Genomic DNA, 27,720 nt, shown 5'->3' with positions numbered 1-27,720 from the left:
AAATTTGACATGAAAACAGCATTTGTTCATTGATAAGCCGCACTGGACTATAAGCCGCAGATGTCCTCTCTGTATAGGTGTGAATGTGTGTTGGGGCTGGGCGATATGGCCTTAAGTACTTATCATGGTGAATTGAGCAGATTTACCTCACGATTAATGATGATAAATTCGCCTGGGCGGACTGTTATACAATTTGAAAATCTGAATCAATGCATGAAATGGACCGTTTCTCGTTGATTTAGTTACTAGCTTTCAATTTAACATATTTAACAGTTGCACATGCAGTCTAAACATTAAGTACTGTATATAAAATATCTTGTAAACAATAAGCATTCAAGTATGAACATTTATAACAGCTTGTATGACTTAAATCAATGTACAACTTTATAAATATCATTATGGCCACTGTGCAAAAATGTAATTGTAACACAAATGACTTACAGCAAGAGGGGCTTAAACAGTGCAATTCAGAGGCCTGAGTTTCAGACAACTTATTGTTAAAGGCTGCTGAGACAGGATTACGAAACACAAGTGTTTACTTCAAGGTTTCAGGTATTTGTTTTCCAGAGCATTTTCTAAAATATGTGTACGCATGCACTCCCCCATTAAAACATTTAAGATTTTATGATGGCAGTAATGACACCGAATAAAGCAAGCACATACAGAAAAATAGCTGTGGTCATTAAACGGCAATATTAGAGGCCATAATGTTGGATTATACTTTACCATCATAAAAGCTATCAGAGAAATTCCCCCCAGCCCTCAACACACACAGATATAAATAATGTGACATACTGATTGCTTGATGCAGTCCATCCCTAACCCACTCATTAAGTTCAGCCGCTTCAACAAGGTAAGAACCGCTGTCACAGGTGGTGATGGCGACTTTCTTGGCACCACACTATGAGCGTCGACTAATGCTATAATCGAAATGCCTGTGGACTGGCTACCAGTAGCCGATTAACGATTATCCAACTCCATCCCATTCACTTGTAGCGTTAGCCGCTAGAGTTAGCGTACCAGGCTTCTGTTTGTTTGATTTCCTGATAGCCACGTGACTTCACACGTCAGCACATTGGCTGCTTTCTTATAGGGGAATGAGCACAGTCGAGAAACACACAGTCAAAGTGGGCTTAAAAGACTTTTCGTATCATTAAAAAAAAGAAAAAAACAAATTTCCCGACATGTTCAAAATATCAAAATATTACATCGGTCATCGCATACGATCTTGGTAACGGTAAATTTTAGGTAAACCGCCCAGCTCGAATGTGTGTGCGAAAGGTAGTTGGTCTATAGCGTATGTGCCCTGGGATTGGCTAGCAACAGGCTCCAACAACATCGCAACCATGGAGAGGATAAGTGGTACGGAAAATGAATGACTGGCTATTACCAATCAATTTTGTAGAACACGTTACGAAGTCAGTTTCGTTTAAAAGAACGAATTGTAGCACCAGTTTCCCCAGACTCTCAACCTTGCTACTGGTTAATTACAGCAGTGGTCCCCAACCTTTTTTGCACCACGGACCGGTGTAATGTGGGCCTTTTTTCACGGACCAGCAATGCGTGGCAGAAAATGACAGTAAATACAAAATAACACATCGAGGCTAAAAACTAATATTTCGTACAGGGAAAACGTCACTCACCATACACTGAATCAACCTTTTTGTAACAGCGGCCTCTCCTAAAACGTGTTGGCAATATCTGTGGTCGCAAGCATAATAAGTTCTTCTCCAATCCTGAAAGGTTTCTTAGCTTTAGCTATACGCTTCGCCATGAGGTATGATTCTCTCAGTGCATTCGGTTTTGTTGCCTCGTTTGGTAGCTTTTAGCCACAGATTATGCAGAATGGACTTGGTTGTAGGCTCCTTTTCTGGCTCAGCAGGTGGCCTTTTCCCCACGAAAAAACTGTCCAAAGACGTCTCCGCCCGCAGCACACAGCCAACAGCAGCTAAAGTTACTGTTTACATTGACTGGCGCTACACTGTAGGTGTGCAAACACCCTAGTAATTGCGGCCAACTTTACTCGGAATAGTCTATAGAGTAGACAAGGATATTGATGTGTCAAGAGCCACAGGCCAGATTCCAGTCGTTAAGAAATTATCTATTTCTCTGCGGCCCGGTAGCAAACATGCCATGGACCGCTACCGGTGCTTGGGGACCACTGAATTACAGGACAGAAAACTTTGTACTTGAGTAGAGGTTGATGCAAATAAATCAGCAAGATGAACCATTACACTAAAATAGGCTTCCCAGTCTTTTTCTTTATTGTTTATTGTCATCATCATCGGTATCATTGACAGTTACAAGATAGCATTGTGATAAGATTAACCCGAAGAAAAGACAAGGGCTGACGGGAGATGCCTGGGCTTCTTAAATCCCGTCCCCCTTAAACCAAAGGACGCAAATCTTTGAATGATAGAGTAGGAATTTCACATTGTGATAAAAGTACAGTGATACCTCACGCTTAAGCTCACAAACTTTTCGCTTCAAGAACATTAAATTGGCGAGCATTTAGTCTCTGCTGACGAACTAGTTTTCGGCGGACGAACCAAACCACGCGGTCGAACAGCGCCACGAGAAGCTGACGCACGCTCACGGCGTCCCAGTTCGTCCCCTCCCTTTCGTTGGATGCGGACGTGGTTTGTGTTTGATAGACATTTTGGACCATATTGAGTGTACTTTTGCTATTATGGGACCGAAAAAGACCCCACCACAGGCTAGTGTTAAGCCTAAGAAGACATTAAAGAAAATTACGATCGAGCAGAAGAAGGAGATCATTGAAAAACACGAACGAGGTGTGCGTTTGTGTGACTTAGCGTCCCAGTACCAGTAAGCCAAGTCTACCATTGCTACCATCCTTAAGAACAAGGAAGCTATTAAGGGTGCGTGTGTGGCACACCGGAGGTTGAGTTACCTACAGTCCTTATGGAAGGTGACTCTCCTTCCAAACAGTAACTCCCTCCCTCCTCCTCCCACTCCATTCCATCAAGCCATCAACTACCATCACAAAGGTAAATAAAACGACTTTATTATACAGTACAGTTTATTTCTTTAATTATAATACTAATAGCACATTTATTATACATAAAATAAGGTATATTTTTGTGTAGTTTTAAGGCTTATTTAGTAGAAAATTATGTTTTATGGGGACCTGGGAACGGATTATTCTCATTTTAATGGTTTCTTATGGGAAATAAATGTTCGGAAGACGAACTTTTCGCCTTACACACACTTTCTGGGAACCAATTATGTTCGTGAGCTGAGGTATCACTGTACAGTATTATATTTATTTATTTATTTATTTTACACATGAATTATCTTCCCAACAGTCATTGATTAAAATCCAGACGTGAAAGTGTTGGCCGGACATGGGCGTTGGCTCGATGTAGGTGGCATTGTTGAGAAAATCATGTCCAAAGTACTTAGTGACCAGTTAAGCAGGTCCATGACACAAAAATTGCTACAGATTTAATAAAAACTCGACAGCATTCGCGTATGTCAGCAGATGGAATAATGTTCTGTCTTTGCGACAGAGCTGATTGTTGAAGCATGTTATGACGACCTTATCTTTAGTCTCTGAAATTCCTCCACTTTTTGTTATGGGAACACTATGTGGTGTCTGTGTGTCTGGCAGAACACCCTAATTTGACCCTCGTGCAGTTGTTTTTTTCCATACTGGAGGTCAGTCTCGATAGCGACTTAGAATAAGCTCCTTATATGTTCTTTTAAAGGCTACTAGGGTCCCCGTGTTGGTCAGTGCGGGGTCTAGAGCATTCCAGAGGCGGGCCCCAATGTTACGAATCAAAAATTATTTTAAAGTGGTTCTCCCATGGCTATAGTTAAACACATGGTTAAACACATCTCAAATCATAATTAGATTCCCTCGCTTGGAAGCGAATTTGTAAGTTGTGCGGAAGACAATTTGAATGGGCCTTGTACATCATCTGGACAGTTTTGAAGTGTATCAAATCATAAAATTTTAAAAACTTAGATTTGATGTAAAGCTCATTTGTGTGTGCTCTATATGATGCTTTGTGGATAATCCTAATCGCTTTCTTTTGAAGGATCATCAGAGGATGCAGGTGGGATTTGTATTCGTTTCCCCAAATTCGACACAATCGGTGAGGTACGGCAAGATCAATGCACTCGAGAGTGTTTGGAGAGCTTTCTCATCTAGCACATTTTGGGCTCCAAAGAGAATGTGCGTTCCATGTTAATAAATCATCAATTACTACTCCTATGACTCAAGAACTCTGGACCCAACACTGACTACACTGTGGACTGGTTTCCAGTTTATCAACTAAGAAGGATGAAATTTGACTGGTAAAAAGTCCATTTTTGTTGCCTACTGCAAATGTGGACTAGACACATGAAAAACCAGTTTTTATGAATGGAATATTTGAGTGGTGCTTGACATCATGCCAGCTTCATGATTTCTTGTGGTAAATTCTCAATTGGCATCGCACTGCAGTGTTGCTGGATAGAATAAGCACATCTTTACTGCATGAACATCAGACGCACTTGACAATCAGACAGCCATGTTAACACTTCAAGAAATATCATATGGGACAGTTGAGGAGCGTACACGGCTGAATACACCAGATTGAAGCGTACATTGCGTCTTATCACTGCTGTGCAAGGAGAATGCTGGGGGGTACGGCGCTCGTGTATGTGTGTGTGGGCGGAAGGGCAGGGAGAATTCTTTGTACAATCACCGCACTCAAATACTCACAAGCACATGCTTATCTGCACTTCAACGAGTTCCATCGAAATAATCTCTTTAACGAGCGGTGTATTGTCAGAGGACCTACATCTAGTGCTCATGAGAGGAAGAAACAAGAAAACCCGTTAACACGTAAGCGATGGCCTCGATGAGAGATGAACTCTGCGCCCACCAATTCTTACATATGTTTATTAATTTTATGATACAATTTTCTATTGGTCTATAGTCATGGACTTGGTGGTTGTTGATTTTGTTGACCAGTTTAAAAGGGAAAAGAAAATATTTTTAACTTTTGATGCAAATTTTACCAGGAAAAAAAGCAACTCATACTTCATCGACAAATTTACGTTGACATCAAAATGGTACAGGTTTTTGACAACAGTTCACTCTTCATATATATCATATATATTTCAACCAACCATTTTGGTTGAACGACAAATTCAACTCTTTCCAACTCAACCCAAGATGTTAAAACTTTATTTTATTTAAATGTGTTTGTCAGAGGTTTCTGGCCTAAATCTACAACAAATCTTTCTGAGAAACATTTTAAAGCATTGCCTCTGCTCTCGTGAGTGTGCTTATGGAGGCTGGCATTTTCACTCTCACAAGACTGCGTATTTTCAAGAATTTGACGTGTATTTGTCAGCTGTGGCCCCATTTCTGTAGCTTTATTTACAAAGAACTCTACAGGAGTTTGTAAACATTCAGCAACGACAAACAACATTTCGTCAGTCTTGATGAGAATCCACTAATCTCACAGATCACAACTTTTCTAACTAATAAAATTAAAATCTTGCTTAAAGTGATCCTCTATTTTTAAGACAAGTAATTCTTAAAAGATAAATGTCAGTATGAGATATAATAATTTGATATTAAAACCCCTCTTAATGTTTTTGTTTTAATAAACTTTGTAAAATTATTTAAAGTGATAGGTCGCCATTCTTGTTACGTCGCAGTGCGTGACGTCACTTGTCCCGTTGCCGAAATTCCATCGTGTCACTCGTTAGCTTTCCCAACATGTCGTCAGTGCTACCCTTCGTATTTGAACCAGATCTGAAAAGTGAAGAGCAGGACAGCACTGTCGGTCATTCACAAGACGAGCTTCAGGGAAAAATGCGTGCAGCAAATACCTGATAAGACAAAAGTTGGGCAAAACTGGTGATGCGAGAGTGTATGCTGTTTGGAACTCCGGTTGGGAGCGAGAGTGTATGCATGTTTGGAACTCCAGTTTTATTAGCAGATATTCAAGGTAAGCATATTGCGTTTTCAAACTTATCCCAATATAATGTAGATTGTTAGCATCCAGAGCTGTCGTGTGCTTTACATACAGTACAGGCCAAAGAGCACACCTTGTGTAATCCATGTCTTGTACATTGTAACGCGTGGTAGCTAGGATACGTCTATAAAAGTACCAAAAAGGGGAGAAGCTTCCACTATACACATTTATTCACGAAAAATATAATATTTCCACCTTGACCACTCGTCACTCGGGAGCTCAGCAGTACGCAAACACGCGTTCCCTGATGAACTCCAACATTGTTGTGAGGTCCACGTCAGTGTCACTGTCGTCACTGTAGCGTGCCATAGTGCTTTAATTATTTAGTATGATTTGGGGAAAACTCCCACGAGGAATAGTCAACATAAAAGATAGCAATAGCAATCCAAATCCGCGTTTTTTACTCACTCGAAGATCCAGGAATTAGACCGATCCCATAGCAATATCGCAGCCGCGATCAGGCCGTCGATTCCACAAAATCCGAAACCAATATTGCAGACGCGGTGGGACCGTCGGATCCAGAAAATAGACGGATCCCTTACTTGACTGAGGATCCAGGAAAAATGTTCGGGCGCCAGTTGTAACGCGTGGTGGGTAGGATACGTGTATACAGGGACCAAAAAGGGGGAGAAGCTTACACTTATGCACATTTATTCACTAAAAATAATAATTCCCCCTTGACCACTCACTTCACTCCCCTTGTTTCCATTTGACTGGAAATTGCATCCAAAAGCAGCACATCGTGGCATTTTTCTTCGCGAGTTTAGGAAGCAATAAGCAATTGTTGAACACGCTGCACATTTGGAAAGATCCCAATTACGTCATCAATGCGAGCCCGCTAACCACGGCGCCAACTAACGGTCAAAATGTTGACTAAATATTATAAAATATTGCCATTGATTTAACATTTTATGTGTTTCTAACAACATATTTTAGTACAAGAGAACAATTGTGGTTTATTACAGCCTACATGTATTTAAGTTAGAGGATCACTTTAAGCTGTTTCACACAAACATCAAAATGATTCAAATACAGGTAGTCCCAGGTTACGAGGGAGTTCCGTTCCTACACTGGCGACGTGACCCGAATTTACGCATACACATTGACATCAAAATGATTCAAATACAGGTAGTCCCAGGTTACGAGGGAGTTCCGTTACTACACTGGCGACGTAACCTGAATTTACGCGTAAATCGGAATTAACAATTTAGGTACCCCTGAATGTAAAAAAAAAAAAAAAAAAAACTATCCAAAAAGTCCAAATGTATTGCATTTTGTTTCATGAAGGAAGATACACTGCCTTCTGGTGGCAGCGTTGGGTCTGGCTGGACTGTCACCTTGTATGTACTGAGGAGCAGACTCGTCTGACATGAATAAAGGACAGCTGCGCTCTGATTTGGCCTAAATCAGGCTGTAAGTTGTTTCAGCTAATATATGTCTGTGTATGCATTTGTAATTAAGTTGCTAAGTTTGTAGTTATTAGAGGCGCGCGAAATTTCCGATCCTTAGATTATTCGCAATTCGGCCGTGGAAGATTCGAAAACGATTCACAAAAATCCAAATTCCGATGATTGAATTATACCAGGTAAAGCGGAACTAAAACACCGTCAGCGCGGTCTTCGGGACGCATCGGGAACAGACAGAGAGTAAATATCATGTTCAACTCATGCCGCTAGATAAAAAACCAATAATAGCTGACTGCGGCAGACAGCTGCTACAAACAACTCCCAGTTGCTAGTTGCTACAAACATACGGCCACGTAAAGCTACGGTAGATATCACATATAATGTATGTAGAACTAGATGCGAAGTGACAGACAACGGTGGCGTTAGAACACGTATAGAAAACTAGATGTGAAATGACAGATTTGCCGGCGTTGCTAAACAGCTGCCATCTTAAAGCCGTAAACTTCACTGGAAGGCTCTGTTGTAGCGAACCTAATTAACTTTTTATCTAAAATACTCCTAAATCGGCAAAATATTGACTTGAATCTACCTTTAAATGATGAAACAGTTTTAAAACTTTCACATGTCGAAAGTAGATGGAAGGGAAATTATGGACTAACGGGAGCAATTTTAAACAAGTTTAACGGTTGATTCACAACATTAAATTAACTGAATGTGGTTTAAAGCTGCTGCTACAGAATGGGGACTTGATTATTTTATTTACTGTTTTTAACTGTCAACTTGATACTGAAATAGTAGTTTGGTTTAGCCTGAGAGGATTTTTGAACAATTTCGGAACTAATGTAAAAACATTAAAAATAATCAATTTATAATTGAATCGTAGCCTCTGAATCGTAATCGTAATTGAATCGTTAGGTGCCCAAAGATTCCCACCTCTAGTGGTTGTGTGTGACCGATTTGCTATGAGAATCGTAAATACGTTAGCATTCTTAGCATTTAAGCTAGCAGACGTTTGCTAGGCAAATTAGGCTAATTTAATCTACTTAATTTACATAATGATCCGACTAAATGGGCGTTTGAACACCAATTGTTTTGTGTCAAGTGTTTTATTGTTAAAATATGCGTGATTTTAAACATAAGCGCGCATATATGTTCTACAGCTTTAAAAGTTGACAAAAGTGAAGGAAGCTTCAAAAAACACAATTGCCTTGTTTGCAGTCTGTCGAGCTGAAAAACTTCACATTTAGTGAGAACAGAACACATCATCTTAATAAAGTAAAAAATAAGGTACTTTGAGGTACAATAAGATGCTGTTTGCGTGAAAGAAAGAAAGAAAAAGAAAAAAAACGTACTGGCGACAAAATGGCGGACAAGACTCCGGCCTCGTAAAGTCCAAATCCAAAATCATTTAAGTCGAGTACGTTGTCACCCGGGGACTGCCTGAATATCAAATTCATATTAAAACAGACAAACAAACCAAAACACAACAAAACACACATTTATTAAACTTCGATGTATCAAAATGGCATTACAATGCGGGCCATCCATATAAGTCTAGGCACGCACTGCCCAGGCCTGGACCCCCAAAAAATTTAATTGAAACAAACAAACAAAAAAAACATTTTCTTCCCAAAGGCAAACAACTGTGTGTAGCACATTTCCCCAACCTATTTTTCAAATATTTTAGAGCTATGAGTGAGTGATTAGGGCTGTCAAACGATTAAAATTTTTAATCGAGTTAATCACAGCTTGAAAATTAATTAATCGTAATTAATCGCAATTAATCGCAATTAATCGCAATTCAAACTATCTCTAAAATATGCCATATTTTTCTGTAAATTATTGTTGGAATGGAAAGATAAGACACAAGACAGATATATACATACAACATACTGTACATAAGTACTGGGTTTGTTTATTGTAACAATAAATCCACAAATGGAATTATTAACATTCTTTCTGTTAAAGTGATCCACGGATAGAAAGACTTGTAGTTCTTAAAAGATAAATGTTATAGTTACAAGTTATAGTAATTTTATATTAAAGCCCCTCTTCATGTTTTCGTTTTAATAAAATTTATAAAATGTTCAATCAAGAGTTAATATAATAATAATAAGAATAAAAATAACAATAATAAGAATAGCGTGACCAAAGTCTGAGTAAGTTTTACGTGTATTTTGCATAGCTATTTTGACATGGAATGCCAGTTCATTTTGCATTGTTGTTTAACCGTGTGAGAATAGGGCCTCATTACTATAGACTGAAGTGCTTTTCTTTTTGTGAACATTATATATTTTTTGAGAGATAGGAATATTATTTTTTTTGTGCTTTCACTAAACGATACTTATGTTTGTTGTGAAGGAGTTGCCGAAGCTTATGCCAATAAACGGCGCGGTCCAATGAACGCCTGTGTCCACTCGCCTTTACTGTATAACATATATCTGTACATATCTTACCCAAAATACAACAAGAGACACATAATTGCCACTAAAAGAAAGAAAACTTACCGAAATATGTGTGGAGCACAAATAGCAATTTGCATACAGCATAAACATCTCTCAACTACTAATTCTCCCACATTTAGCAGAAATAACATTAGTATGGAACGGCGCTGCCCCCAAGCGGCTGGTGGCATTCTCTTCATTTAATGTCCATAAACGGCCTCATTGTAATATGTTTGAGGCAATGTGCGAGCGGGTCATTCAGTGCATGCGTTGATTGCGTCAAATATCTAAACGTAATTAATAAAAAAAAATTTTTTTTTTAAAAACGCCCGCTAACGCGATAATTTTAACAGCCCTAATATATATATATATATAAAAACCTTTTTTTTTTTTTATTGACACGGCCACGTTGTGTTGAAGAAACGTATGCGGCGACCTGTTGCCGACCATAACGGTATGTGATGTCACCATTTTGTTTCGGTAATACTTCACTCTAATCGGCCGAATGATTTCGTCGTGTTAAATTCTGTTATTTTCAGTCTTCATAAAGCAGAGAATTTAGTTTCTTGAACTCATTTGAGTCAACGTTTATTGCAGCTCCGCAACTCTGACCATAACAAACGTAAGCACACAGACCTCCTGTGTCCGTCAACTATATCTGTCCCTCGGGACTCAAACCCAAATAACAATAGTTCCTATTGTTACTGTCGTGTTGACAGCGATGAGCTCTCACGGATTTCCGACTTACTTCCTCACTTTCATTTTACCATATCAATCCATGGAAGAAACATTTATTCATCATGATGAAAAGAGCAAGTTATACAGCAGCCTTTAAAAGAAAAGTCACATCTGTTTTGTTTTCTCCTAGATTCTGGTAAGTTGGAGAAGTTGTCAAATCACATTATTACCGTAAATATTTTCAGTTTATGGCAATGTTTTGAACTACCAATGTGCTATGCTTGTGCTGTGTTTCACCAGCCAGTAAAAATGACATTTCTTTATCTGTACACCAGCTCTGTTCTCTTGTATTCTTTTATTTATTGGTGCCAAAATTAGGGTGCGCGTTATAAACGGGTACAATAATTTTCTCTAGATTTTACACGTAAATTTGGGGTGCGCATTATACACGGGTGCGCCTTATATTCGGGAAATTACGGTATTCTTAAAGGTATTTAACATACCTTTTTTAACAAAAAGTAATGTTGACCAAAGAACTGTGTTTCGACTAGTACTGGCACATAAAATGGTTTTAATTCTTAAATCTTACTCAACATTGCATAACTTTGACTTTTTTTTTTTTTTTTGCATTAGGACTCATTGGTCAGTCCTGACTTGACCAAACTTGTTAGCGACACGGCAAGATCGCTGACCGTGGAAAACCATGAGCAAAGAACATTTGGTTTTGCGTTGTCCTTCGAAATGTAATCCTGCTCCTGTGGCATTTGTCAGCGAAGTGCCGGGTTGACACAGAGGAGACAGGACAGTGAACATAACTCACAAATAACCTTTGGGGATAAACTGGAAATCCCTTCCAGCATGTACTCTTTGCTTGCATTGACAAGTCATATCAAGGTAGGGTGGAGGGGTTTTTGACCTTGCACTCACTCTGCGTGTCCAGTCATATCAACAATAGTGTTAGCTCCAGAAAAATGACAGTCGAAGTCACTTGCAGTTATCCTCTGACACAACTCAACAAGACTTCATTAATGTCCCTCTTAAAATAAAAGGGGAAAAAGAAAATTAGGGGAACATTTTACGGGGCGATATATTATCTCATAATTTATTGCTGATAAGTGTTATTTTTAATTTTCTGTCTTGTTTCAATTTAACTACAATTTTTTTTTGTTCATGTTGATTGTCTTTTGTAGTCAGGTTTTAAAGCAAAAATATTCCCACACCCTGGCTGTGGCATTTGGCTCTGAATCGACTCACGACTCTGCTCCGCTGCTTAAATTGTGTATGTGCCTGTGCTTATTGCCACAGGTATAGTTAACTGGACTCCTTCTAGAAACACGTTGCAATTATGTAATAAATTCATGTGACATGAAACATGAATTTAAAACTATACAAAACCAAATAGAGCAATGCTACGCCTACATGAAACAACTTGTGTCAATACTGAAGGAGATAGTACCTTTTCTCGTAGGCACCGTCTAACTGTTTGCATTATTCTAACACACAATATAATCAATGAGGGAATAATCTATTTTCTCGTATTAACTGTTTGTTTTACTTTAACACACCCAATATATAAAATAAATAGCAATTATATCATAGTTTAAGGAAAACAAGCAGAATATAGGGCATAAGAGATACATGACGCCTTCTTATCGCGGAAGCCCAACGTGTGCGTCATGCAGCTCAGTTCTTCCGGACAGTCCAGAACAAATGGCGGTCATCCTGTCCCAACACAAGGAACACCAGAGAACGCCTGATATCCAACTGATAACACGACTGATAAGACTCCAAGAGCCCCTTTGATGCTGAGGCAGGCAAAATCTCCCACTGCGGTTGCCCCAGTAGCAGTGACTCAGCAACTGTGAGGCACGAACTAAACAGCCCAAATTGCGATAGAAGATGATCCTAAACACAGCCTTCTGCCCATAGCACGCTGCGAGACCCTGCAAAAGACTGAATATTTAACTTATCGTTGTCATTTTTTTCTCGGGAACCTTTTGTTGACTTGTGATATGGTGACCGTGAAACGAGTCTGCCTCCTCGCTTGAGTCTATTTCTGTTTCGCCTTGCTGTTTAATTGCTGTCGACCTGAATAAATTGTCAACTTGTGCTTTAAAGCCTTTTTCTAACTTTGAAAATGGAATCAGTACAAGGGGTTAAGACTAAGGTGAACGCGCTGAGTTTGGCCTTTTGGCCGGGTTGTCAGGTTCTCGCCGGCCCGGGTCGTTGGATCTGCGCCAGCGCGAGTCTGGCGGTTCGGCTGGCTTGATTCCGGCAATCTGGCTAAAAGGTCAGACCCTTCACTCCATAGAATAGACATACCATATTGCATATTCAACTACTCTGCTTGAACTAATAAATGTCATACCTGTGTGATTGTCATTGGAATATAGTCGTGAAAACCTGTATACTAATACATTTCTGTTCAAAGATGGCTATGTGGCCCAGTCCACGATTTGTTACTAAAATACAGTACTAATATTTTGTGTAATTTAATTATTTAAAACTGATCTTACAGTTGTAATTCCATTACTGTAATGCGTCCATGAAAACATTTGATGTTTTCATGTCAATAAAGCGTTATAAATAGGCGCTCCCGTCAGGGGTGACATTTCACGCGGGGCAGCTATTTTTCGGCACACACCGGCCTGTTGTCGATCAAGTTTCATTTTACAATCGTGACAACTGTGAAGCTTAGCTGGCCAAATGTCGGTTTATAGTCGGGCCGGTGCCGATTTTGAGTACCCGACATAAACTGGAGTATGATTGGAAATTTTGTGGTCTCAGGACGAGCTCTGATGCACGGGACGGGACTGGACGGGAGGAAACATCGGTTTGGGCATCAAATATGGATCTGGCGACTGGATCGACCGAAGCTTTTCCAAATAACGGCTTTGATGCAACTCATCCAACGAGTTTACAGCGTCTGATAGCACCGGGGCTTCCATAATTTGCAAGTGAATCCACCTTTAGAAACTACGATCATTGACAATACGGACACACAATGACAGACAATATGGTGGCACAATACAGCGATCACGTGATTGTGTGACGTTGGTGATTTGGGTCTATAGGTGTTGATTTGCCTTGACACGGCTACGGTTTTCCAGGTATCTTACCTCGTCTCTTGAGATGGCTATGTTGCGCAACCAGATCTTTCCTCACTCTGTTCATAAACTCTTTGCAACGGACAACGACTGAATCTACTGCTTGGGCTTCTGCAGTGAAGAAATATTGATGATAATTATCCATTTTTATGACTGGAAAACATTTTGGGTTTCAATTAGTCAAGATGGGTTTTGGGTTACGACATCATTTTAGTACCAAGGTCAAATATGTTCGGGAATTGCATGCGGTTACTTTTAATTTGAAAAAAAAATCCAAAACTCTTGTTAGTATTGTAATCTGGAAAGCACATTTTAGGGCCAATGCAGTTCTTGTGTCGGGGAGCCGAAACAAGCCGGTCATCTGACATAAGACACATTGTTGCATATAGAGATAGAGAGTGACGCTTAAAAAGACTTTAATAAAGCTTTTTGTCCCTTTTAAACTTTGCACCATCAATCTCCTTTATGAAGCCTTAAAACCCCCAAGCAACAACATTGATTCTTCTTAAACGTCTGCCAATAGTACGATCTAACTTTAAAAACAAACAAACAAACAAAGACATTTTAGAGTAACAAGGGAAACGTCCCACAATTGTAGAATGTGTGTATAATGGCAATAACGACTCTATTCTGTTCTATTTTTAATGAGGGAATATCAGGCGTTTCAGTCGAAAAACGTCTTCCACAGTTATGGTCCCACACCTGAGCAGCGTCATGATTTTTGTTTTGCACTGGTGTGAGACTTAAACTGGAGTAGACAGCAATGCTGACCTCCCGTGAAGCTCCTGACACAAAGAAACTTCCGTGTCATTTACAAACAAGGAGAAAAGAGAGAACCCTGTCAAATCCTCGAAGCACGCGGACCTTAAGAAAAAAGTAATATTTTGACACAACCAAAAGAGCTACAGTGTATCACAAAGGTGAGTACACCCCTCGCATTTCTTCAGATATTTAAGGATATGTTTTCATGGGACAACGCTGACAAAATGACACTTTGACAAGTGTAGTCTGTGTGCAGCTTATATAATATAGTTAATTTATTCTTCCCTCAAAACAATTCAAAATATAGCCATTATTATCTAAACCCCTAGCAATAAACGTGAGTACACCCCATAGAAACTACTTACATCCCTAAATGTCCAAATTAAGTACTGCTTGTCAATTTCCCTCCAAAATGTCATGTGAGTCGTTACAGGAGTGCTGTCAGCATTGCTGCAGAGATTAAAGAAGTAGGGGGTCAGCCTGTTAGTGCTCAGACCATTTGCCGCACTCTACATCAAATTGGTGTGCATGGCTGTCACCCCAGGAGGAAGCCTCTTCTGTAGACGGTGCACAAGAAAGTCCGCCCGTCTCATCAGACCATAGGACATGGTTCCAGTAATCCATGTGATTTGTTGACATGTCTTCAGCAAACTGTTTGCGGGATTTCTTGTGTACCGTCTTCAGAAGAGGCTTCCTCCTGGGGTGACAGCCATGACAAGCAGTACTCAATTTGGACATGTACGTAGTTTCTATGGTGTGTACTCACTTTTGTTGCCAGGTGTTTAGATATTAATGGCTATATTTTGAGTTATTTTGAGGGGAAAATAAATGAACTCTATTATATAAGTTGTACACAGACTACTTTTCATTGTGTCATTTTGTCAGTGTTGTCCCATGAAAAGATGTACTGAAATATCTGCAGAAATGCGAGGGGTGTACTCACTTTTGATACACTGCAGAACATATTCCAAAATGAACTAATTCTTTACCATTGATGGCGATGGACGTATTTTGATTGTGAGGCCTCCAAGTCAAAATGTATTTGGAAGCAATGAATGTGTCTCCTTGGGCACCAAAGAAACTAGCTCATGACAAGATACTTTACTCTGCAAGTTACCTCTGCCAAGGAGAGAAGGTTAAGTGACTGGTCATGTTTGCCTGTTTGCAGGATTGCGCAAACATAGTCAAGGTGCTCGCGGTTGATGGAAGTCAGGCGAGGGCGAGATGTGTTTGTATTAACAACTCCATGAATAATACAAAAGCGGAACAGTGCTCAAAGATGAGAGTTGAGAGTAAACAGATCAATATCTGATTTATCCGGGCAGGATGCTACATTCTGTGCTGGCTTTATGAGCAAACTATTTACATCCTTGCAGCCAGGAAATGACAGAATTGGCTGTTGGCTTTCAAGATTGCTGTGCTCCGACAACCAAGTAGTGAGGCATATAATATTAAGGTTATTTCAAGGGGGCAGAAATGAAACGTTTCTTTGGCATATAATTGAGTGGGTAGAAGTTTATTAGAGATCATATGTTAATGTTTTGTATTTATTCACACAGCAGAACTAGGGATGGGCATCGACTACAATGTTGGTATATTGTTTTTTGCAATAGGTTTAATTTAGGTAGAAATCGACAACAAAAACTGCATTGTACAAAAATAAAACTTTTTAAGTAGACAGAACTCAAATTCTTAGGCTCGCTTAAGTAACTGGTTAACTTTAGGGCTGCAGCTATCGATTATTTTAGTAGTCGATTAATCGCTGAACTAGTTAGTGCGAATAATCGAGTAATCGAATAACGAACATAAAAAAACAACATACCTGAGGCTGAGCCACAAACGGTATAAAAAAATTAATAAGTTAGGATCTAAGTACAACTAAAAGAACAATTGGCTGACTTGCATACCAAAGGTCCGGTAGCTTAAATGCATCTAATTGCTAACATTTTTTTTTAACAATGCTCTTAACAAATGATTCAAACACATATTCCTACACACCTATCAACTAAATTATAAATGCATTTAAAAAAACATTAGCTCAAACAAAAACATATGTTGGTCTTAACAGGGAGCATCTGGATTCATCCATGTGAAATGAGTTATGTCATATTCACTGTTGCCACTAGAGCGCAGTGTATCCACCCAAATCAATAAAACTACATGCAAACACTTTCAAAACAAACCATTAGAATGCCATATATCGGGGGAGTCGACATACTTGACTTGCGCGATTTCGACTTTACGATGCCGGAGTCTCGTCCACCATTTTGTCTCCAGTCATTTTTTTGGTTTTATTTTCTTTTTAGTTGCATAAACTGTACTTTATTATACCTCACAGTATATTATTTTTTATTTTATTAATCTGACGTGTTCTGTCCTCACCAAATGTGAAGTTGTTCAGCTTGACAGACAGAAATGCAATTGTGCTTTTTGAAGCTTTTTACATCCTTCACTTTGACAATTTGTAAAGCACATATGCACTCTTATGTTCAAACGACATACATTTGAACCATAAAAGACTTTACACAAAACTGGGGTTGTTCCGATCATGTTTTTTTGCTCCCGATCCGATCCCGATCGTTTTAGTTTGAGTATCTGCCGATCCCGATATTTCCCGATCCAATTGCTTTTTTTTTTTTTTTTTTGCTCCCGATTCAATTCCAATCATTCCCGATAATTTTTCCCGATCATATACATTTTGGCAATGCATTACGAAAAAAAAAAAAAAGAATAAAACTTGGACGAATATATATATTCAACATACAGTACATAAGTACTGTATTTGTTTATTATGACAATAAATCCTCAAGATGGCATTTACATTATTAACATTTTTCTGTGAGAGGGATCCACGGATAGAAAGACTTGTAATTCTTAAAGGATAAATGTGACTTTGTATATTGTTACTAAATATTGCCATCTAGTGTATTTGTTGAGCTTTCTGTAAAATGATACTGCAGCCATTTACCTTCTGCCCAAATGCATGACGGGAAGTGCAACCATGACTGTGCGTAGGGGCACCAATTGATATATCTTCTCTGTGTTGGGAAAGAACTTAGGGTGTTAAGAAAATGATCAACTACTGCCTTTCTTCCCCACATTGCTTCCCACATTATTTTTAATTGCTGAGAGAGGTATTGTAAGGCTTTAGCCACATAAAAAATGGCTCCAAAGGCTGTCAAAATTCTCTCGACTCATTATTCCCTGCCTTTTAGCGCTATCTATAGGTAAAACGGCGTCTTTATAGATTGAACGCGACAAAGCGTGAGTGGGTCGTGCAGCGCATGCGTTAATTACTTAACATGATTAATTAAAAAAAAAAAATTACCGCCCTTAACGCAATAAATTTGATAGCCCTACTTTAAGCCAAAACTACACTGGATGAGTGTAAGACATTTCGTCTGTAACGTTAAATACAATTAGAAAACGATTAAAAAACATTTTTTTTTTTAAAAAGGCATGTTCAATATTTCTTTCCCGATTCTGATACTTTGAAAATGACGTGATCGGATCGGCATCCCGATCAATCGGGACATCTTTACACAAAACAATTGGTGTTCAAACGTCCATCTCGTCTGATCAAAATGTAAATTTCGTCGAGCAAAATAGCCTAATTTGCCTAACAAAAATCCGCTAGCTTTAATGCTATAGATGCTAAAGTATTTACAATTCTCATAGCAAATCGCTCACACATAACTCCACAAACAGTAGCTCTAAACTTAATTACAAATGCATACGCACACATATATTAGCTGAAACAACTTACAGCCTTATGTGGGCCAAATCAGAGCGCAGCTATCCTTTATCCATGTCAGACGTCTAAATCTGTTCCTGAGTCATACAAGACGACAGTCCAGCCAGAGCCAACGCTGCCACCAGAGGGCAGTGTATCCTCCATCATTAAACAAAATACAGTGGTACCTCTATATACGAAATTAATTCATTCCAGTACGTTGTTTTTAAGTCGAAATGGTCGTATGTCGAGCAGGATTTTCCCATAAGAATACATCATAATTCCATTAATTCGTTCCACAGCCCGAAAACCTACACTAAATCCTCATTAAATACTGCTGGTACCATTACAAATGGCAATGACACATAGCAAAACAAATACATTATTAGTAAAAATCGGAAGAATAATTCCTGTAATAATGTAATGAATTCTGTTCTAATGTGGCCGATGTGTTTTGCGTGCTGTACCCGAACACACCGCGTGGCTGACGTGACAGTGAGATAGAGAGTGCGGTCGAGATTTTACTTTCTCTTTTAACGCCCTGTTGTTGTTGGCATCAACTGTGGCAGACAGTATGCGTGTTGTGTTGCACAAGTTCCGAGATAAATGATTAAAAACCTGACTAAGCTGGCGATTTCTTCGGCGATGCTATCACAATAATAATAGTCACTTTAACTGAAAAAGACTGGCGAACGGAGGTCCGAACGAAACCGTCGAAACGGCCGTACTGTCGAACCAGTTCACGGACGCGCACACCACGCCCATATTTTTCTATAATTTCCATCTTAATTTCAATGATAAGCGTCACCTTTTTCCTTTTTTTCACCACCTGCACCAACATTGTTGGAAGCCATGTTGATTTCTTTCACAAGAAAATACGTCGAGCGTCCGTCTTAGGGAAAGACAAAGAAACAGTGGCGCTGTCACAAATTGTCATATTTCGAGCATGTTGTCGAATGTAGAAACAAATGGTGAGAAAAATTTTACGTCGGATGTTGAAAAAAAATCGTGTGTCGAAGCAATTGGATGTCAAGGTACCACTGTACAATACGTTTGGAATTTTTAAGTATGTATTTAGAATTTTTAAAGGGTTCATTTCGACTTGCGCAGAAATTCGGGTTACGTCGCCAGCATAGGAACAGAACTCGCTCTGTAACCCGGGGACTTCCTGTACAGCGTGCTAGCAACAGAACAGTTAGCCAGGGTGTTTAGCTCAGCCCTTTCCACTTCCATCCCACTTGGAGTAACTTATTTTTAACTTATAAGACGCCGAGACAGTCTGCACATTTAAGATTTGATTAAAAATGTTCCTATTTGACAAAGCTTATGGTCAGGCTAGTTGTAGTCGGAGTAGACTCACAGTTTAGTCTAAGCTGCACTAGAAGCTATAATGCTGGGGGAAGTACAGCCACAGAGTTCTAACTACCTACCGCTTGTCTTACTTTATTTCTATTTTCCAATGTTAATATCTAGTTGTCTAGTCTCTTCATCACTAGTCACCTGGTGTCCCCTTTCCCCCCTCCCCTCTGGGGAGGGGCTATTTTTCAGCTGCAGCCTCCTGACTGTCTGGACCCCTGGCTGGATGGCCGTCCTCGTTGCTACCCCTGTCTCATCTGGCTAGATGGACCTCTTCTTGTTCCTTTACTCCACTGCATCTTTACGGACTGTAACTTCGCCTGCTAATTCCCATTAGCAGTCCTGGGGCTTCCTGTCTATCCGTCCTGGGAGTGGAGCTCTCCTGACTGTGGTACTCCCCAAGGTTTCTCATTTTCTCCCAAAGACTTTTTGTTTTTGGAGTTTTTCCTTGCCCGCATGGAGGGTCTAAGGATGGGGGATACCCAGGACTTGAACTTTACTTATTCATCTTTGTTGCTTCATTTGCCCTTTCTGATTGTGTATCATATTGCCTCTGCAAAGCCATTTGAGACAACCTTGTTGTGATCCAGGGCTATACAAATAAAATTGAATTGAAATTTTATATTTATTTTCAGTGAAATCCAGTTTACTTCAAATGGGTTAGTTTCATTCGATAATTATTCGATTGAGTTTTCCATGCAAAAAAAAAAAAAAAAAATCATTGGTTTACTTGAAATTTCAAGTTCTGCCATTTCTTTTGCAGTTTTGATAACTGTGTTCTATTGAGCAGACTAGTCTATGCAGCTAATCGAAATGCATTCTAGTTACCGTAATTTCCCGAATAGAACGCACTTTTCCCCCCCCCAAAATCAACTTGTAAAATCATGGGTGCGCATTATACACGGGTACATGGATGGAGACAGAAATATATACACTCACTGGCCACATTATTAGGTACACCTGTCCAACTGCTCGTTAACACTTAATTTCTAATCAGCCAATCACATGGCGGCAACTCAGTGCATTTAGGCATGTAGACATGGTTTCAGACAATCTCCTGCAGTTCAAACAGAGCATCAGTATGGGGAAGAAAGGCGATTTTATTGACTTTGAACGTGGCATGGTTGTTGGTGCCAGAAGGGCTGGTCTGAGTATTTCAGAAACTGCTGATCTACTGGGATTTTCACGCACAACTATCTCTACGGTTTACAGAGAATGGTCCGAAAATGAAAAAATATCCAGTGAGTGGCAGTTCTGTGGGCGGAAATGCCTTGTTGATGCCAGAGGTCGGAGGAGAAAGGCCAGACTGGTTCGAGCTGATAGAAAGGCAACTGTGACTCAAATAACCACCCGTTACAACCAAGGTAGCCAGAAGAGCATCTCTGAACGCACAGTATGTCGAACTTTGAGGCAGATGGGCTACAGCAGCAGAAGACCACGCAGGGTGACACTCCTTTCAGCTAAAAACAGGAAACTGAGGCTATAATTTGCACAAGCTCATCGAAATTGGACAATAGAAGATTGGAAAAACGTTGCCTGGTCTCGATTTCTGCTGCGACATTCGGATGGTAGGGTCAGAAATTGGCGTCAACAACATGAAAGCATGGATCCATCCTGCCTTGTATCAACGGTTCAGGCTTCTTGTGGTGGTGTAATATTTTCTTGGCACTCTTTGGGCCCCTTGGTACCAATTGAGCATCGTTGGAACGCCACAGCCTACCTGAGTATTGTTGCTGACCATGTCCATCCAATTATGACCACAATGTACCCAACTTCCGATGGCTACTTTCAGCAGGATAATGTACCATGTCATAAAGCTGGAATCGTCTCAGACTGGTTTCTTGAACATGACAATGAGTTCACTGTACTCAAATGGCCTCCACAGTCACCAGATCTCAATCCAATAGAGCCTCTTTGGGATGTGGTGGAACGGGAGATTCGCATCATGGATGTGCATCCAACTGTGTGATGCCATCATGTCAATATGGACCAAACTCTCTGAGGAATGCTTCCAACACCTTGTTGAACCTATGCCACGAAGAATGGGGGCAGTTCTGAAGGCAAAAGGGGGTCCAACCCGTTACTAGCATGGTGTACCTAATACAGTTGCCGGTGAGTGTATTATATATATATACAGTGAGGAGAACAAGTATTTGATACACTGCCAATGGGAAAACCCATTGACAGTGTATCAAATACTTGTTCTCCCCACTGTATATATCTAAAGACAGATTTTTTTTTTTTTTTTTTATTGACACGGCCATGTTGTGTTGAAGAAAACGTATGTACGTACGTAGCGATCCGTTGCCGACCATTACGGTACATGACGTCACCATTTTGTTTCGGTAATACTTGTTTTTAGTAATACCACATTGATTGGTTGAATGATTTCGTCTGTGTTAAATTCTGCTTTTTTAACTCTTCATAAAGCACAGAATTTAGTTTCTTGAACTCATTTGAGTCAACGTTTATTGCAACTCGGCAACTCGGACCATAACAAACTTAACGACACAGAGTTCCTGTATCCGTCAACTATATCTGTCACTCGGTAAACTCAAACCCAAATAACAATTGTTCCTTTTGTTACAGTCCACAGCGATGCGGTATTTCCGTTTTCCGACTTCAGCCCCCACTTTTATTTTACCGTATCAATCCATGGAAGAAACATTTATTCATCATGATGAAATGAGCAAGTTATACAGCAGCCTTTAAAAGAAAAGTCACACCTGTTTTTTTTTCTCCTAGATTCTGGTAAGTTGGAGAAGTTGTCAAATCATATTACCGTAAATATTGTCAGTTTACGGTAATGTTTTGAACTACCAATGTGCTATGCTTGTGCTGTGTTTCACCAGTCAGTAAAATGACATTTCTGTATCTGTACACGGGCTGTTTTCTTGTATTCTTCTATTTATTGGTGCTAAAATTAGGGTGCGCGTTATAAACGGGTATAATAATTTTCCCTAGATTTTACAAGTAAATTTGGGGTGCGCATTATACACGGGTGCGCCTTATATTCTGGAAGTTACGGTAATTACTCAACGACTAAATCTTAATAAATAAATCAACTTATTATGATGCCCATCCCTAATTAGAACAATGTTAAATAGTTAGATAAATTGTGTCGACCATCAATTGAACAGACAAGAAAAGTCACTTTCACACACTTCAAGCGAGCTGCCTTTATACATAATTCAAACCACATGGGTACAACATGCAAAAAAAGTGACAGAAACCAGAGACTTCTCTTACCTCCCAGCAGTTTGGTCTGACAGTTGACAAAGTCTGGTTTCCTCGTGGGAATGTAGCGCTGGCAGGTGTGGTGAAGAATCTGAATAAAGGTGCATTTCTCTCCCGCGGATCCGGCAACCCACTGGTCAAAGGCGTTATCAAACGTCAGGTCAAACTCTGGGGAGTCCTTGGCAGGAGGTAAATTGAAAAATTGTTTAACGCCTACTGATTGAAAAGGTAGGACTATCAAATTGAATTTAAGATGGCTTACTTTGATAGAGTCAATGCCGTTGACCTGCCGTAGTTGTTCGATAGTCCACTGTGAGCGTTTGACAAAGGCAGAGGATCCTTGGAACTGTTTCACTTTGGTGATGGCGACGTGGGCTGGCTTTTTATTTGTCACTGTAAAAGAAATGTTTTGAAAATACATTTGAAAAGGTTATCTTTCATCGTAATTAATGATAGGCCTAAAAAAACTAGACATGTGCTTATTTCCGGTTTCAAGGTATACCGTGCTATGAAAACGTCAAGGTTTAAAAACCGCAGAAATTTTTCTTCAAACCATCCCTAAGGAATTAGCTATTTTTTTATGTCCTAAAAACGCATGGAGGAATCCCTTGCTTGCTGCTGCAAGGCTCAACCCTCCCCCACCGGTTGTTGCTCAGTGTCAGTGAGTCAGCTGTGCTACACGATGGCTGGAGGAGGTGAAACTCCTGAACTTTCCAACCCCTCCATCGTAGAAAACAAAATCGTTGGTATGGGAATACTTCGGCTACAGAAAAGTTATGGACGGCCACGGCTTAGAGGAGGAGGGCCGAGTTATAGACGGCCACGGCTTAAAGGAGGAGGGCCGACCGACATGTAAAAAATGTTTGCGGAAGTTTGCTGCCGAGGAGGCAATACCGCCAATATGATTTCACATTTATACAAAATTAAAGGTTAGTAAACCCTAATCGCTTCCCACCACTACGAGAGTTAACTCCAGCATGTTTAGAGTATCTAGCGGTGATAAAACGAGGTGTTTTTTTTTTCTCTTTGGCAACTGTCTGTGTTGGGAAAGAGTGTGTGTATAATGCAGTACTTCTCAAATAGTGCGGCGGGCCCCCCCAGGGGGGCGCAGAGCGATGCTGGGGTTGGCGCCTATGACCTTGGGGAACATTTTTTTTTGCCGGACTAGAATAAAGTGTAATTGCACATCAACTCAGTGGGTGGCAGTGCCGCTCTCATTTTCAGCGTGTGCGCAGTATTTTTGAACCAAACAAGAGCACACAGCAACGAGCACCTGAGATATGAAAAGCTAAGACAAGGAAATATGATGAACCGTATGCAGCATTTGGCTTTGACTTTTAGTACACTGGGAGAGTAGGAATGACCAGTCTGTTTACTTTGTCTAAAAATGTTCGCAGCGGACAGCAGGAACGATTTTTTTTAGCGAAAACGTGCCAAATATTGCCAACAATCCTCCCGCTTGGTCAGTGTTACCTAAGTAACCCAGCAAGCACTGTCAGCATCAAATAAGGTGGCATACCTAGTTGCTCAGTGCAAAATAATCCCACATCATAGCAAAGGAGCTTATACTGCCTGCAGCAAAAATAAATACTGTCCCCCCGTCCATTGACACTATCGTTTTTGTGCTATTAATTTTTGTTTTTTCAGTCTAATTGTTTGGCATATTATCCTGACGAGTAAATGTTGCTAATCAATTTGAATTTATTATTATTTATTAGATTTTAATAAATTTTAATTTTCAGTATCAAATGGTCAAACTATGTAATTTGACTGTATTTTTACAGTATAGATGTGTGTGTGTTGTTTTTTTTTTTTTTTTTTTTTTACACTTTATTGAAAGTTGATATATATTATTCTTTTCTTTTATTATTAAAAAGAACACAATGTTATGCAGAGGTGTACTTATAATAATGAGAATTTTATATACAAATGATACTACAGTATATTTTGTAGTGGCGGCAGAGAGTTAGGGGGGCACGGAACATGTACGTCTTCCCGTGGGGGGCATAACCGAAAAAAAATGAGAAGCACTGGTATAATGTAACCCTGATACAAGTCATACACACGTTTTTTACGGAAAGTAATTCAATTATTTTGGTTCTAATGATAATAATGTTGAGCTGTGGCTGTGGGTTTAGTATCACCTGAAAGACTGCATTTAATTGCTGTAATTGGAATACCGTGATATTTTGGCTTAAGGTTGTCATACTGTCAGCATATCATACCAGCCCATGTCAAATCGCAATAATAACATTTTCCCTTTCTTCCGATAAAAATCAACCGACTACTTTGACGTGGAGTACCTCACATTGTAAGTACAGGTGGTCCCCGGGTTACAAACGAGTTCTGTTCCTAGTAGAGGTGGGAATCTTGGGGCACCTCATGATTCCATTACGATTCAGAGGCTCCGATTCGATCATAAATTGATTATTGATGCTCTCCTCTGCTTTTAATGTTTTATACATTAGTTCCAAAATTGTTCAAAAATCCTCTCAGGCTAAACCAAACTAATATTTCAGTATCAAGTTAACAGTTAAAAACAGTAAATAAAATACTCAAGTACCCATTCTGTATCAGCTGCTTTAACGGCAGCCCGGTGAATCCATTCACATTTCATATGCAGTAAATATTTTGTTGGGTTGGCATGGTCTTTCAGAGGACGCCATTTTGATATTTTTAACTTCGTTTCTAGCGTGACGTTGTGCCGTGCTGCTTCTGTCCGACAGTGAATGACCTGAAAAGAATTAAAATGGTATCCGACTACCAGTTACCTTTTCTGTTGAAAAACAAAAAAACAACTTTAGTAAGGGGGAAGTGTAATAAATTATAGAATTAATATGTTATCAATGAAAAAATTTAAAGTGTTCTTTGGCTGTCACTGACGAGCATTTGCGATCGCTACACAAAACTAACTAAATCACCCCTAAGAACGGTCAGAGATGTAGCACAACCACAGGATATAATATATAAGAAAGACAGGGCTGGTGGTAAAGGATAGCTTGTTGAAACAAGAGAATGTCATTGTCAGTCGCGTAAGAAAAAGGTGTCGATAAAAAAGCTAAGGCTATGCTTAGGCCGGCTCGTTTTTTTCGTCTTTTTCAGCCCTTGTCACTTAAGCCATCTCTTTAACTGAACATTTTTATGTTATTCCACATTTTTGCCTGTGCATTTGGCACCACGGTCATCATTTTCAGAGAGAATTGGTAGGTTTTGCTCTGTAAACATCTTCGTACACGATTTACATTCATTTCCTATTAGGGAAAACGGTGGCGTATCCTCCCTTAGCAACTGTAGCTAATAGAGCTGGGAATCTTTGGGCACCTAACGATTCGATTACGATTACGATTCAGAGGCTCCGATTCGATTATAAAACGATTATTGATGCACCCCCCCCCCCTTTTTTTTTTTTTTTTTTTTTTTTTTTAAATTAAATGTTTTGTACATTAGTTCCAAAATTGTTCAAAAATCCTCTCAGGCTAAACCAAACTACTATTTCAGTATCAAGTTAACATATAGCAGTAAACAAATATACAAAAATAACAGTAAATAAACTCCAGTCCCCATTCTGTAACAGCAGCTTTAAACTACATTCAATTAATTTAATGTTGTGAATCAACTGTTAAAGTTGTTAAAATTGCTCCCGTTATTCCATAATTTCCCTTTTGTCTACTTTCGACATGTGAAAGTTTTAAAACTATTTTAAAGATAGATTCATGTCAATATTTTACCGATTTAGGAGTATTTTAGATAAAAAGTTAATTAGGTTTGCTTGGAAGGTTCGCTACAACAGCCTTACAGGGAAGTGTACTGCTTTAAGATGGCGGCCGTTTACTAATCTAGCTTTTTGTAGATGTGCTGCTCACGCTACCGAATCAATGGTGCATCTAGTCCTATATAAATGATATCTACCATTACATTATGTGGATGACGTACTTTGTAGCAGCTTTTCGGCAGCAGTCAGGTATGTTGTTGTGTTTTTTTGTCTCGTGGCATGAGTTGAGCTAGAGCCGTGAGTTGAGCATTGGCATTACCCGAGGGGCCGGGTAATGAGAAGCATGATGTTTAGCTACTCTCGCTGCGTTCTTCCTCGTTGCGCCCCGAAGACCGTGCGGCGCGCTGAGTGTGTTGTACTTCCGCTTTACTTGGCATATTTCAATAATCGGAATTTGGATGTTTGTGAATCGTTCTGGAATCTTCCACGGCCGAATCGCGAATAATCTAAGAATCGGAAATTTTGCACACCTCTAGTAGCTAACATCATGAATATTAATGAGCGGAAGTGGCGTGTTGCTTGCGGTATGCAATTGGATGCCAGGAATGCTAAGCAATAGCCAATGGCAGAGCAGCTAAAAGTATGTTACGGTCAGCAAACTCTGGGAGCTGCGAATACCAGCCATGCTGTATTTTTGCCTTTCGTATCCTGAAATTTCTTTCGTAACAAGAGGCAATATTTCCCCGTTGAGGCGTGCCTTAACCTGAAACTTCAAGTAGAGACGTTCATAAGTAGAGGTACCACTGTATTTTCTAAACTTTTTTGAAAGGAAGCACTGCTGTTGCTTCATCTTTCTGTTCACCTGCTGTCCTCAAATGGCCTCTCTCTGACAGGATTACGTACACTTCCTTTGGCTGTCCATGTTTGTTTACGGATCATCCAGGCTCATAGTGAGCTTCTCGGAGACGACCTGTTCCTTTTATTGCTTTTATAACCCGCAGAGTAGACCTCCGCTTCCGCCATCCAATGTGATCTATTGTGTCGCCGCAGATAAGAGGAAGTGTTCGGGTCACTTTCTCTATTGTTACACCATGCCGCCACTCCCGAAAGTCGCAACTATCACCGGCTCATGTCACGTTCCACTGCCGCCCTCCAACTTTTGCGGTTGCCATCAACTCTGCAGGTCGTTTCTTTAGATATGATTTAAACAAACAAAGGCAGGGTCCATTGTTGCATCAGGTGATGTATTCAGTAAGCGAGTTCCCCGGTGAGCAAGTGCGATCTTT

The 27,720-nt window shown here is 39.8% G+C and overlaps 1 protein-coding gene across 1 annotated transcript in view; it reads right to left on the bottom strand.

Annotated features, from left to right (window-relative positions):
• The window catches only part of stxbp6 (syntaxin binding protein 6 (amisyn)), a 147,830-nt gene that overhangs the window by 20,687 nt on the left and 99,423 nt on the right, over positions 1 to 27,720 (bottom strand). Inside the window, exons 3-4 of the mRNA XM_057858641.1 lie at positions 22,985 to 23,115; positions 22,735 to 22,900 (exon numbers count right to left, since the gene is read on the bottom strand). Coding sequence (XP_057714624.1) covers positions 22,735 to 22,900; positions 22,985 to 23,115 — 297 coding nt within the window. The remainder of the gene's footprint in view (positions 1 to 22,734; positions 22,901 to 22,984; positions 23,116 to 27,720) is intronic.

Source organism: Corythoichthys intestinalis, chromosome 15 (assembly GCF_030265065.1).
Source record: "Corythoichthys intestinalis isolate RoL2023-P3 chromosome 15, ASM3026506v1, whole genome shotgun sequence".
In the NCBI taxonomy this organism is placed as follows: domain Eukaryota; kingdom Metazoa; phylum Chordata; class Actinopteri; order Syngnathiformes; family Syngnathidae; genus Corythoichthys; species Corythoichthys intestinalis.
The sequence above is the reverse complement of the archived record's forward strand: the minus strand, read 5'-3'. Positions and strand labels throughout refer to the sequence as shown.